General features: G+C 49.4%; 1 protein-coding gene across 1 annotated transcript in view; it reads left to right on the top strand.

Moving 5' to 3' along the window:
* Positions 1-13,273, top strand: part of bicra (BRD4 interacting chromatin remodeling complex associated protein) — a 56,036-nt gene that overhangs the window by 3,443 nt on the left and 39,320 nt on the right. The window contains exons 3-5 of the mRNA XM_045216690.1: positions 8,725-8,770; positions 9,387-9,452; positions 9,753-11,783. Coding sequence (XP_045072625.1) covers positions 8,725-8,770; positions 9,387-9,452; positions 9,753-11,783 — 2,143 coding nt within the window. The remainder of the gene's footprint in view (positions 1-8,724; positions 8,771-9,386; positions 9,453-9,752; positions 11,784-13,273) is intronic.

Genomic DNA, 13,273 nt, shown 5'->3' with positions numbered 1-13,273 from the left:
TTTTGGCGGTATACCGTATATACACCTATACCGGGGTGTTTGATAATGGCCACAGGATGGTTTTTCAATACCTTGTCCGGGACAAGTAAAACAAATTAATAATAATAATATTCACAATATCAAACTATTACTCGGATCAGAGAGACCAACGTTGTAATAATTTTTACATCTATTTTTCATGTGGGTCTTTATAAAGTAGGGTATCAGTGAGGATTTCCTACAATGGACAACGTGTTACAGCTGTTGATAAATAATTGATAGTAATCTGCCACATTCTATTCATGTAATTACATTAAAGATATAAGAGGGGAACATGGAACATTAAAGACCTGTGTTTAACCCTTTATCATGGTTGGTGTCTTGACAGATTTCTCCAAAATCGTGTGACACAAAACATTAATTATCTGTCCTTGCATTTATGGCAGTGTATGTTGTCCTTATAGCATATATTAAGCATTAATCAGTTGAATTTGAACCCTGTAAGAATCCTGGATCTAGCTGTCGGACAGTTTTTTGTATATACAGTGAGGGGGGAAAAAGTATTTGATCCCCTGCTGATTTTGTACGTTTGCCCACTGACAAAGAAATGATCAGTCTATAATTTTAATGGTAGGTTTATTTGAACAGTGAGAGACAGAATAACAACAAAAGAATCCAGAAAAACACATGTCAAAAATGTTATAAATTGATTTGCATTTTAATGAGGGAAATAAATATTTGACCCCTCTGCAAAACATTACTCAGTACTTGGTGGAAAAACCCTTGTTGGCAATCAGAGGTCAGACGTTTCTTGTAGTTGGCCACCAGGTTTGCACACATCTCAGGAGGGATTTTGTTCCACTCCTCTTTGCAGATCTTCTCCAAGTCATTAAGGTTTCGAGGCTGACGTTTGGCAACTCAAACCTTCAGCTCCCTCCACAGATTTTCTATGGGATTATGATCTGGAGACTGGCTAGGCCACTCCAGGACCTTAATGTGCCTCTTCTTGAGCCACTCCTTTGTTGCCTTGGCCTTGTGTTTTGGGTCATTGTCATGCTGGAATACCCATCCACGACCCATTTTCAATGCCCTGGCTGAGGGAAGGAGATTCTCACCCAAGATTTGACGGTACATGGCCCCGTCCATCGTCCCTTTGATGCGGTGAAGCTGTCCTGTCCCCTTAGCAGAAAAACACCCCCAAAGCATAATGTTTCCACCTCCATGTTTGACGGTGGGGATGGTGTTCTTGGGGTCATAGGCAGCATTCCTCCTCCTCCAAACATGGCAAGTTGAGTTGATGCCAAAGAGCTCGAATTTGGTCTCATCTGACCACAACACTTTCACCCAGTTCTCCTCTGAATCATTCAGATGTTCATTGGCAAACTTCAGACGGCCCTGTATATGTGCTTTCTTGAGCAGGGGGACCTTGCGGGCGCTGCAGGATTTCAGTCCTTCACGGCGTAGTGTGTTACCAATTGTTTTCTTGGTGACTATGGTCCCAGCTGCCTTGAGATCATTGACAAGATCCTCCCGTGTAGTTCTGGGCTGATTCCTCACCGTTCTCATGATCATTGCAACTCCACGAGGTGAGATATTGCATGGAGCCCCAGGCCGAGGGAGATTGACAGTACTTTTGTGTTTCTTCCATTTGTGAATAATCGCACCAACTGTTGTCACCTTCTCACCAAGCTGCTTGGCGATGGTCTTGTAGCCCATTCCAGCCTTGTGTAGGTCTACAATCTTGTCCCTGACATCCTTGGAGAGCTCTTTGGTCTTGGCCAGGGTGGAGAGTTTGGAATCTGATTGATTGATTGCTTCTGTTGACAGGTGTCTTTTATACAGGTAACAAACTGAGATTAGGAGCACTCCCTTTAAGAGTGTGCTCCTAATCTCAGCTCGTTACCTGTATAAAAGACACCTGGGAGCCAGAAATCTTTCTGATTGAGAGGGGGTCAAATACTTATTTCCCTCATTAAAATGCAAATCAATTTATAATATTTTTGACATGCGTTTTTCTGGATTGTTTTGTTGTTATTCTGTCTCTCACTGTTCAAATAAAGCTACCATTAAAATTATAGACTGATCATGTCTTTGTCAGTGGGCAAATATACAAAATCAGCAGGGGATCAAATACTTTTTTCCCTCACTGTAGATCTCAGAAATGCAATGTAACTAGGTAACATTTCAAGTCTCCTTTAAGTTATGGGGTGAAAACGGTTTTGATGGGCTCACAAATCCCCCAAAATGTATGGGATTGCAAAATCGAATGCTTCTAACTGAAAGAGTCGCCTTACCTTGATACTTAAAACCCAAATCAATAGTGTCATTAACGTGGTTCTTCAATAATTATGCATAATACCTGTTGGATGCGCATTTGCCAGACGGATTACCACGACGTGTACTCAGAGCATGCGCGGACCAACTGGCAACTAGCCTCCTGAGTGGTGCAGTGGTCTAAGGCACTGTATCGCAGTGCTAACTGTGCCACTAGAGATCCTGGTTCGAATCCAGGCTCTGTCGCAGCCGGCCGCGACCGGGAGACTCATGGGTGGCGCACAATTGGCCCAGCGTCGTCCAGGGTAGGGGAGGGAATGGCCGGCAGGGATGTAGCTCAGTTGGTAGAGCATGGCGTTTGCAACACCAGGGTTGTGGGTTCGATTCCCACGGGGGACCAGTATGAAAAATAATAATTCACTAACTGTAAGTCGCTCTGGATAAGAGCGTCTGCTAAATGACTAAAATGTAAATGTAAGTGTCTTCACTGACATTTTTAACCTCTCCCTGACCAAGTCTGTAATACCTACATGTTTCAAGCAGACCACTATAGTCCCTGTGCCCGTGAAAGTGAAGGTAACCTGCCTAAATGACTACCGCCCCGTAGCACTCACGTCAGTAGCCAAGAAGTGCTTTGAAAGGCTGGTCATGGCTCACATCAACACCATCATCCCGGAAACCCTAGACCCGCTCCTATTCGCATACCGCCCCAACAGATCCACAGATGACGCAATCTCAATCACACTCCACACTGCCCTTACCCACCTGGACAAAATAACACCTATGTGGGAATGCTGTTCATTGAATACAGCTCAGCGTTCAACACCATAGTGCCCACAAAGCTCATCACTAAGCTAAGGATCCTGGGACTAAACACCTCCCTCTGCAACTGGATCCTAGACTTCCTGACGGGCCACCCCCAGGTGGTAAGGGTAGGTAACAACACATCTGCCACACTGATCCTCAACACGGGCCCCTCAGGGGTGCATGCTTAGTCCCCTCCTGTATTCCCTGTTCACCCACGACTGCGTGGCCAAACATGACTCCAACACCATCATCAAGTTTGCTGACGACACAACAGTGGTAGGCCTGATCACCGACAACATTGAGACAGCCTATAGGGAGGAGGTCAGAGACAACAACCTCTCCCTCAACGTGAGCAAGACAAAGGAGCTGATCGTGGACTACAGGAAAAGGAGGGCCGAACAGGCCCCCATTCACATCGACGGGGCTGTAGTGGAGCGGGTCGATAGTTTCAAGTTCCTTGGTGTCCACATCACCAAAAAACGATCATGGTCCAAACACACCAAGAAAGTTGTGTAGAGGGCACAACAATTCCTTTTCCCCTTCTGGAGACTGAAAAGATTTAGCATTGGTCCCCAGATCCTCAAACAGTTCTACAGCGGTACCATCGAGAGCATCCTGACCGGTTGCATCACTGCCTGGTATGGCAACTGCTCGGCATTCTACCGTAAGGCGCTACAGAGGGTAGTGCGTACAGCCCAGGTCATCACTGGGGCCAAGCTTCCTGCCATCCAGGACCTCTATACCAGGCGGTGTCAGAGGGTAGTGCGTACAGCCCAGTACATCACTGGGGCCAAGCTTCCTGCCATCCAGGACCTCTATACCAGGCGGTGTCAGAGGGTAGTGCGTACAGCCCAGTACATCACTGGGGCCAAGCTTCCTGCCATCCAGGACCTCTATACCAGGCGGTGTCAGAGGGTAGTGCGTACAGCCCAGTACATCACTGGGGCCAAGCGTCCTGCCATCCAGGACCTCTATACAGGTGGTGTCAGAGGGCGGGCGGAAGGTAGCTTAGTGGGTAAGAGCGTTGTGCCAGTAACCGAAAGGTCGCTGGTTCTAATCCCCGAGCCGACTAGATGAAAAATCTGTCGATGTGCCCTTAAGCAAGGCACTTAACCTTGCTTAAGGGCACATCGACAGATTTTTCACCCCCTGTGTACAGCCTCGTTATTTTTTATTGTTGCTTTTTATTAGATTTGTTACTTTATTTTATTTATTAAATATTTTCTTAACTCTATTTTCTTAACTGCTTTGTTGGTTAAGGGCTTGTAAGTAAGCATTTCACTGTAAGGTCTACTCCTGTTGTATTCGGCGCATGTGACAAATAACATTTGACGAACAGCTGTTGTGAGTGCGATGCAACAACAGCCCAAGTTCTGGAAAAAAGTGTCCGCGAGGAATATCCAGAAAATGTTGGTGTCTCGTTTGTTACGCGGTAAAGACAGTTGTGACTGGATCCACGTTGGATCTGATATCCCTAGCGGATTGATGTTGATCATCTGTTGTTGTCTGCTTGATTTACAGCAGGGTCTCGTTAGATTTAACAGAAAAGGCTCGGATTGGACACAGTCTACTGTGCGCAATTGTGTAGGATAGACTATTGCGCAACACCCAACACATTTTTACATTTTAGTCGTTTAGCAGACGCTCTTATCCAGAGCGACTTACAGTTAGTGAGTGCATACATTTTTCATACTGGCCCCCCGTGGGAATTGAACCCACAACCGAACCCACAACCCTGGCGTTGCAAACGCCATGCACTACCATGCACTACCATGCACGACCATCCACTACCATGCACTACCATGCACTACCATCCACTACCATCCACTACCATGCACTACCATGCACTACCATGCACTACCATCCACTACCATCCACTACCATCCACTACCATGCACTACCATCCACTACCATCCACTACCATCCACTACCATCCACTACCATGCACTACCATCCACTACCATGCACTACCATGCTCTACCATCCACTACCATGCACTACCATCCACTACCATCCACTACCATGCACTACCATCCACTACCATCCACTACCATCCACTACCATGCACTACCATCCACTACCATCCACTACCATCCACTACCATCCACTACCATGCACTACCATGCACTACCATCCACTACCATCCACTACCATCCACTACCATCCACTACCATCCACTACCATGCTCTACCATGCACTACCATCCACTACCATCCACTACCATCCACTACCATCCACTGCCATCCACTGCCATCCACTACCATCCACTACCATGCACTACCATGCTCTACCAACTGAGCTATTCCTATTCAGGATACAATGACAACAAATAACAGCCCAGTGGGCTTCTTCACAATATGATCAGGTATAATAACAGGACAAATACGTTTTGGTTTCCATGTTACACCTGCGATTTTAAACAATACTAGGGGCTTGAAGTAGCCTACTGAACTTGAATTTGGAGTACTGGAATAAGCCTACCTTGAAAACCAGATATTTCCTCATTCCTCATCCTTGTTATTATTGTAGGAAATGTGTAAGTTCTCCTGCTCCCTTTTTGTAATTATCCGTGATTTCATTTTTAACGTGTTTTTGTGAGACGTGGCCACTTTGGTTTGTTTCCCGCCACTTCAATTGAAGGGTGTGGCGCTACTCTGTTGCGGTAAAACCATGTGAGGTTATTATGAGGTCGACAGCATCTAATGCTGGCTTCAACTTGGCTTTCCATACTATTCTCACATTTTAGAATGCAATAATAATTAGAATATGAATGCATTGGCAAGGCCTAAAACATTAATTATTTTTAAAGTAATAATGATTTTTTACACTTTTTTTCTTCATATATTAGGGCCTATATGTACAATTTATATAAATTATACAATTGTATAACATTGAGGTCCTTGAAAATTACAATGAAGTGCTTCAAAAAGTCTGTATGAACCCTGCTTAAAAACTGTCTAGTCCTATGTTGTTGTGTAGGTGGGTTAATGAGCATATATACCTCTAAATAACGAGGAATAATGATTTTATATATATATATATATATATATATATATATATATCACAGTGAGGGGAAAAAAGTTTGCCCACTGACAAAGAAATTATCAGTCTATAATTTTAATGGTAGGTTTATTTGAACAGTGAGAGACAGAATAACAGCAAAAAAATCCAGAAAAAACGCAAGTCGAAAATGTTATAAATTGATTTGCATTTTAATGAGGGAAATAAGTATTTGACCCCTCTGCAAAACATGACTTAGTACTTGGTGGCAAAACCCTTGTTGGCAATCACAGACATCAGACGTTTCTTGTAGTTGGCCACCAGGTTTGCACACATCTCAGGAGGGATTCTGTTCCACTCCTCTTTGCAGATCTTCTCCAAGTCATTAAGGTTTCGAGCCTGATGTTTGGCAACTCGAACCTTCAGCTCCCTCCACAGATTTTCTATGGGATTAAGGTCTGGAGACTGGCTAGGCCACTCCAGAACCTTAATGTGCTTCTTCTTGAGCCACTCCTTTGTTGCCTTGGCCGTGTGTTTTGGGTCATTGTCATGCTGGAATACCCATCCAAAAACAATTTTCAATGCCCTGGCTGAGAGGAGGTTCTCACCCAAGATTTGACGGTACATGGCCCGGTCCATCGTCCCTTTGATGCAGTGAAGTTGTCCTGTCCCCTTAGCAGAAAAACACCCCCAAAGCATAATGATTCCACCTCCATGTTTGACGGTGGGGATGGTGTTCTTGGGGTCATAGGCAGCTTTCCTCCTCCTCCAAACACGGCGAGTTGAGTTGATGCCAAAGAGCTCGATTTTGGTCTCATCTGACCACAACACTTGCACCCAGTTCTCCTCTGAATCATTTAGATGTTCATTGGCAAACTTTAGACGGGCCTGTATATGTGCTTTCTTGAGCAGGAGGACCTTGCGGGCGCTGCAGGATTTCAGTCCTTCACGGCGTAGTGTGTTACCAATTGTTTTCTTGGTGACTATGGTCCCAGCTGCCTTGAGATCATTGACAAGATCCTCCCGTGTAGTTCTGGGCTGATTCTTCACCGTTCTCATGATCATTGCAACTCCACGAGGTGAGATCTTGCATGGAGCCCCAGGCCGAGGAAGATTGACAGTATTTTGTGTTTCTTCCATTTGCGAATAATTGCACCAACTGTTGTCACCTTCTCACCAAGCTGCTTGGCGATGGTCTTGTAGCCCATTCCAGCCTCGTGTAGGTCTACAATCTTGTTCCTGACATCCTTGGAGAGCTCTTTGGTCTTGGCCATGGTGGAGAGTTTGGAATCTGATTGATTGATTGCTTCTGTGGACAGGTGTCTTTTATACAGGTAACAAGCTGAGATTAGGAGCACTCCCTTTAAGAGTGTGCTCCTAATCTCAGCTCGTTCCCTGTATAAAAGACACCTGGGAGCCAGAAATCTTTCTGATTGAGAGGGGGTCAAATACTTATTTCCCTCATTAAAATGCAAATCAATTTATAACATTTTTGACATGCGTTTTCTGCATTTTTGTTGTTGTTATTCTGTCTCTCACTGTTCAAATAAACCTACCATTAAAATTATAGACTGATCATTTCTTTGTCAGTGGGCAAACGTACAAAATCAGCAGGGGATCAAATACTTTTTTCCCTCACTGTATATATATATATATATATATATATATGATTTTTGTTTCAATCCATTTTGAAATGTTGATGTCACACATTGGCCCAATTACAGAGTTCCAAACTGCCTCTGGAAGCAACGTCAGCAGAATAACTATTCTTCGGGAGCTTCACAAAATGGGTTTCCATGGCCGAGCAGCCGCACACAAGCCTAAGATCACCATGCGTAATGCCAAGTGTCGGCTGGAGTGGTGTAAAGCTCGCCGCCATTGGCAGTGCCTTCAGAAAGTATTCATACACCTTGACCTCTTCCACTTTTTGTTGCGTTACAGCCTAAATTCAAAGATGGATTAAATCAATTTTTTTCTCACCCAGCTACACACAATAACCCATAATGACAGTGAAAACATGTTTTTAGAAATGTTTGCAAATGTATTGAAAATTAAATACTAAAATACCCTATACAGTACCGTTCAAACGTTTGGGGTCACATATAAATGTCCTTGTTTTTCCCGAAAGAAAATCATTTTTTTTGTCCATTTAAAATAACATCAAATTAATCCGAAATACAGTGTAGACATTGTTAATGTTGTAAATGGATATTGTAGCAGGAAACGGCTGATTTTTAATGGAATATCTACATAGGCGTACAGAGGCCCATTATCAGCAAACATCAGTCCTGTGTTCCAATGGCATGTTGTGTTTGCTAATCCAAGTTTATCATTTTAAAAGGCTAATTGATCATTAGAAAATCATTTTGCAATTATGTTAGCACAGCTGAAAACTGTTGTGCTGATTTAAAGAAGCAATAAAACTGGCCTTTTTGAGACTAGTTGAGGATCTGGAGCATCAGCAATTGTGGGTTCGATTACAGGCTCAAAATGGCCCCTTGTGAACTTAGCCAGTAATACTGTAAATCCCAGGATGAGAGAAGGACGGTGTGACGATATGAACATCTGGATACCGCCCAACCCTACTAGGTAGGATACTGGGGCAATAGATGTGACCTCAATAAGTTATGTCTGTCTGTCTGACCGATGTTCCTCTCTCCACAGTGACCCAGAAGCACTCAACGATTTTCTTCATGGATCAGAGATCCATGTAAGTGGCTGCTATTTCCCTACAAAGATGGTTATGATGCCTCTGTTGTACTGGCCAAGCTAAGGAGTTACCTGGATTGTGTTTCATAGCAGTCGGCTTGACTCTTGAGGATGGGGTGTGGTTGACTTCCTAGCACCAGATAACAGCTAACAGAACACAGGCTACTTCTCTTGGGCATGGCGACAGGGAATCATTGAGTTCAACAAGCACACTGGCTACCCCACACACACACACACACACACACACACACACACCTCCCCGTCCCTCTCTAAGGAGGTTTTCTGTGTCCATGGATCTGCTACTGCTTATGGTTTCTTGCTTTATGATTTCAACCCTGCCTTTTCACCTTATTAAGCCAAAATGACCAGGTACTAATCTAACACTAGCCCTCTTCTGCTTTGGTTCCTTCTTTCCTTTTCTCCCTCCCTCCCTCCCTCTCACCTCTAATACACTCTGCTGCCCCTCTTCCATACCGGGTCACTGGTGGGTTTGTCTGTCTGTCTCTATCCCTGTCTGTCTGCATTTTTGGCTGTCATTGTGGCGTGTGCCTCCCCGCCGGCCTGTTTGTCTGTCGTTCTGTCTCTATCTGTCCTATCCTGGCTGTGTCTGTCTGTAGCTGGACACTGACGACCTTTTGGATGGCTCTAGCGACCCCTCCAGCTCGTACTTCTCTTCCGCTGGGGTGAGTAACGGCCCTTCCCCACTCTGACCTCTGACCCTCCTGTCTCCATTCATACATGTAGCATGCATCTCTCGCTCCCACCCTGCCACCCTACCCTTCCAGTAACATACATCCACACACACCAAGCTCTGATGCCCCTGGGCTGGTTGGTAGGAGCCATAACACTATGGGGTTCTAGGGGGCCTGTCCAGGCTCAGTTCAACTCAACCCATTCCTTCCCATCTCATCTCTACTCAGCTTTCCTCCTCCTCCCATCACAGAGCTTCACTGTTCTTCCTTCCCCCTCTCTCTCCTTCATAGTGCCACGTTCCAGAGGTTCCGCCCCCAGTCCAGCTGTCGTCCAATGAGCAGCCAGGCCTGCCCCGGGTCAGCGTGGACCTGGACTTCCTGGAAGATGATGTCATCCTGGGCGGGTCGCCGGGCGACAACTGTAGCAGTGCCATCGGCGACAACGCCATGGAGCCATGTGACATCCTGCAGCAGAGCCTGGCGGAGGCCAACATTACAGAGCAGAGCCTGCAGGAGGCCGACATTACAGAGCAGAGCCTGCAGGAGGCCGAGGCAGAGCTGGACCTGGACTCCTTCGACCTCACCATGCCTGGCCTGACTCAGGTGGTCCAGACGCTGCCCTGTACAGACGGCCTGACTGGGCCTGGAGGGACCGCTGTGGGGGTTGGGCTCCCCATCTTCTCTGGAGCTCCAGGCGCCACCGCCACCCCTACCCAGGCCACAGCTGACATGCTGGGCTCAGTGCTGGCCCAACAGGGCCTCCAGTTTGGGCCCCAGGTCATGAACAAGGCCCAGGCCATCAGTATGCAGCCCTTCATGCAGCAGGTGGCAGGCCTGGGTAACGTCACCCTCCAGGCTCTACCTAACGGCTGCCAGTCAGGACACCTGGGACTGGGGCAGATACAGGTGATGAGCCAGCCCACTGTGATGACTATGAACCAGGCAGGACAGCCCACTGTGATGACTATGAACCAGTCAGGGCAGCCCACTGTAATGACTATGAACCAGGCAGGACAGCCCATCCTGGCCAAGGCCATGGGAGGCTACCAGCTGCACCAGCCTGGCCCCGAGGCGCAGGGGGCAGGGGTGCAGGGCGGACTGGGAGGGGGACTTCTGATCCAAGGGGGCAAAGCCACTCTGGGATCTCCAGCTTTAAACGGCCCGGCGGTGTGTGTCGGCAGCACTAACAGTGGCAGTAGCACCATGACTGCTGCTGGAGCCTTGGTTGGGTTCAGTAGCCCCGGACTGGGCCAACATGGGCAGAACCAGCCCCAAGGACAGATCATGCAGAACCTGATCATCCAGCGAACCCCGACCCCCATCCAGCCCAAACCCCCCCAGGGGGGCGCAGCCATCCAGCCCAAACTGTTCAAGCAGCAGCAGCAGGCCCAGGCCCACGTCCTCCAGAACGATGCCAACAAGGCCCTTGGGGTGCAGCAGGTCCCTGTCTCCGCTGCCCAGAATGTAGCCTTCCTGACAGGCAAGCCTGGCTCTAACATGGTCCTGACCTCCCAGGCGGGAGTCCCCCAGCAGGCTCTGTTCAAACAGCAGACATCCCACCACCCCTCTGGGAAAGCCCTCAGTGTCCACCTCCTCAACCAGCCCGGCAGCATCATGCTGGGGGGGCAGAACCACCAGTTCCTCCTGCCGCAGCAGCTAGCCGGGGGACAGATCCTCACGCAGCACCCTGGGGGCCACATCATCACCTCCCAGGGGCCTGGGGGCCAGCTGATAGCCAACCAGATCCTGGCTCAGCACCAGAACATCAACCTGGGCCAGGTGCTGACGTCTCAGGGCCACCCTCTGCTCCAGGGCCACATCCAGCTGCAGCCGGGGCAGATGGGACATCAGCTCTTCCAGATGCCGGTCACCCTCTCCCAGAGCCAGACCCACACGGTCACTGGCCACCAGGCCCACACAGTGATCCAGGGCATGCCCTTGCAGAACTCCCTGACCATGCTGAGCCAGGTGGAGGGGGTGAGTCCTGCCGTCAGCCTGCAGCCTGCTCTGCAGCCGCAGCCGGGGGGCGTTCCCAGCAGCGGCATGGGCGGGGCGGCTGCCATGGCACAGGGCCAGCCTGGGGAGAGTGGGAGCTGTACAGATCAGGCAGCCCACCCTGGACAACCCCCTCAGCACTCCTCCATCCTCTCTATGCAGGCTGGGCCCTCTGTCTCTGTCCCCTCCTCCTCTTCTCCATCCTTATCTGTGTCCACCACATCAGCCCAGCAGCAGCACAGCCCCGGGAGCAGGGTGCTCTTCACAGGGCCCCAGGGCTCCAGCATGATCCTCAGCCAGGAACAACTCCAGATGTTCCTCCAGCAGGTCAGTATGGCCCAGCCTCTACGTCTCCCTCTCCTCTCTACCTCTCCCCTCTTCTCTCTACGTCTCCCTCTCCTCTCTACCTCTCCCCTCTCCTCTCTACGTCTCCCTCTCCTCTCTACCTCTCCCTCTCCTCTCTACGTCTCCCTCTCCTCCCTACGTCTCCTCTCCTCCCTACGTCTCCCTCTCCCCTCTCCCTCTCCTCTCTACCTCTCCCCTCTCCTCCCTACCTCTCCTCTCCTCTCTACCTCTCCCTCTCCTCTCTACGTCTCCCTCTCCTCTCTACGTCTCCCCTCTCCTCCCTACGTCTCCCTCTCCTCTCTACCTCTCCCTCTCCTCCCTACGTCTCCCTCTCCTCCCTTACGTCTCCCTCTCCTCCCTACCTCTCCCTCTCCTCCTCACGTCTCCCTCTCCTCCCTACGTCTCCTCTCCTCCCTACCTCTCCCTCTCCTCCCTACCTCTCCCTCTCCTCTCTCGTCTCCCTCTCCCTCTCCCTCTCCTCTCTACCTCTCCCTCTCCTCTCTACCTCTCCCCTCTCCTCTCTCGTCTCCCTCTCCTCTCTCTCTCCTCTCCTCCCTCGTCTCCCTCTCCTCTCTCCCTCTCCTCTCTACCTCTCCCTCTCCTCCCTACGTCTCCCTCTCCTCCCTACGTCTCCCTCTCCTCCCTACCTCTCCCTCTCCTCCCTACCTCTCCCTCTCCTCTCTACGTCTCCCTCTCCCCTCTCCCTCTCCTCTCTACCTCTCCCCTCTCCTCTCTACCTCTCCCCTCTCCTCTCTACGTCTCCCTCTCCTCTCTACGTCTCCCTCTCCTCCCTACGTCTCCCTCTCCTCTCTCCCTCTCCTCTCTACCTCTCCCCTCTCCTCCCTACGTCTCCCTCTCCTCCCTACGTCTCCCTCTCCTCTCTACCTCTCCCTCTCCTCTCTACGTCTCCCTCTCCTCTCTACCTCTCCCTCTCCTCTCTACGTCTCCCTCTCCTCCCTACGTCTCCCTCTCCTCTCTACCTCTCCCTCTCCTCTCCTCTCTACCTCTCCCTCTCCTCCCTACGTCTCCCTCTCCTCTCTACCTCTCCCCTCTCCTCTCTACCTCTCCCTCTCCTCCCTACGTCTCCTCTCCCCCTCTCTCCCTCTCCCTCCTCTCCACCTCTACCTCTCCTCTTCTCTATCTCTACTCCTCTTTACCTTTACCTCTCCCTATATCTCTCCCTCTTTACCTCTCCCTCTCCTCTCTACGTCTCCCTCTCCTCTCTACGTCTCCCTCTCCTCCCTACGTCTCCCTCTCCCCTCTCCCTCTCCTCTCTACGTCTCCTCTCCTCTCTACGTCTCCCTCTCCTCTCTACGTCTCCCTCTCCTCCCTACGTCTCCCTCTCCTCCCTACGTCTCCCTCTCCTCCCTACGTCTCCCTCTCCTCCCTACGTCTCCCTCTCCTCTCTACGTCTCCCTCTCCTCTCTACGTCTCCCTCTCCTCCCTACGTCTCCTCTCCTCCTCTCTCCCTC

Source organism: Coregonus clupeaformis, chromosome 6, assembly GCF_020615455.1.
Source record: "Coregonus clupeaformis isolate EN_2021a chromosome 6, ASM2061545v1, whole genome shotgun sequence".
In the NCBI taxonomy this organism is placed as follows: domain Eukaryota; kingdom Metazoa; phylum Chordata; class Actinopteri; order Salmoniformes; family Salmonidae; genus Coregonus; species Coregonus clupeaformis.
The sequence above is the reverse complement of the archived record's forward strand: the minus strand, read 5'-3'. Positions and strand labels throughout refer to the sequence as shown.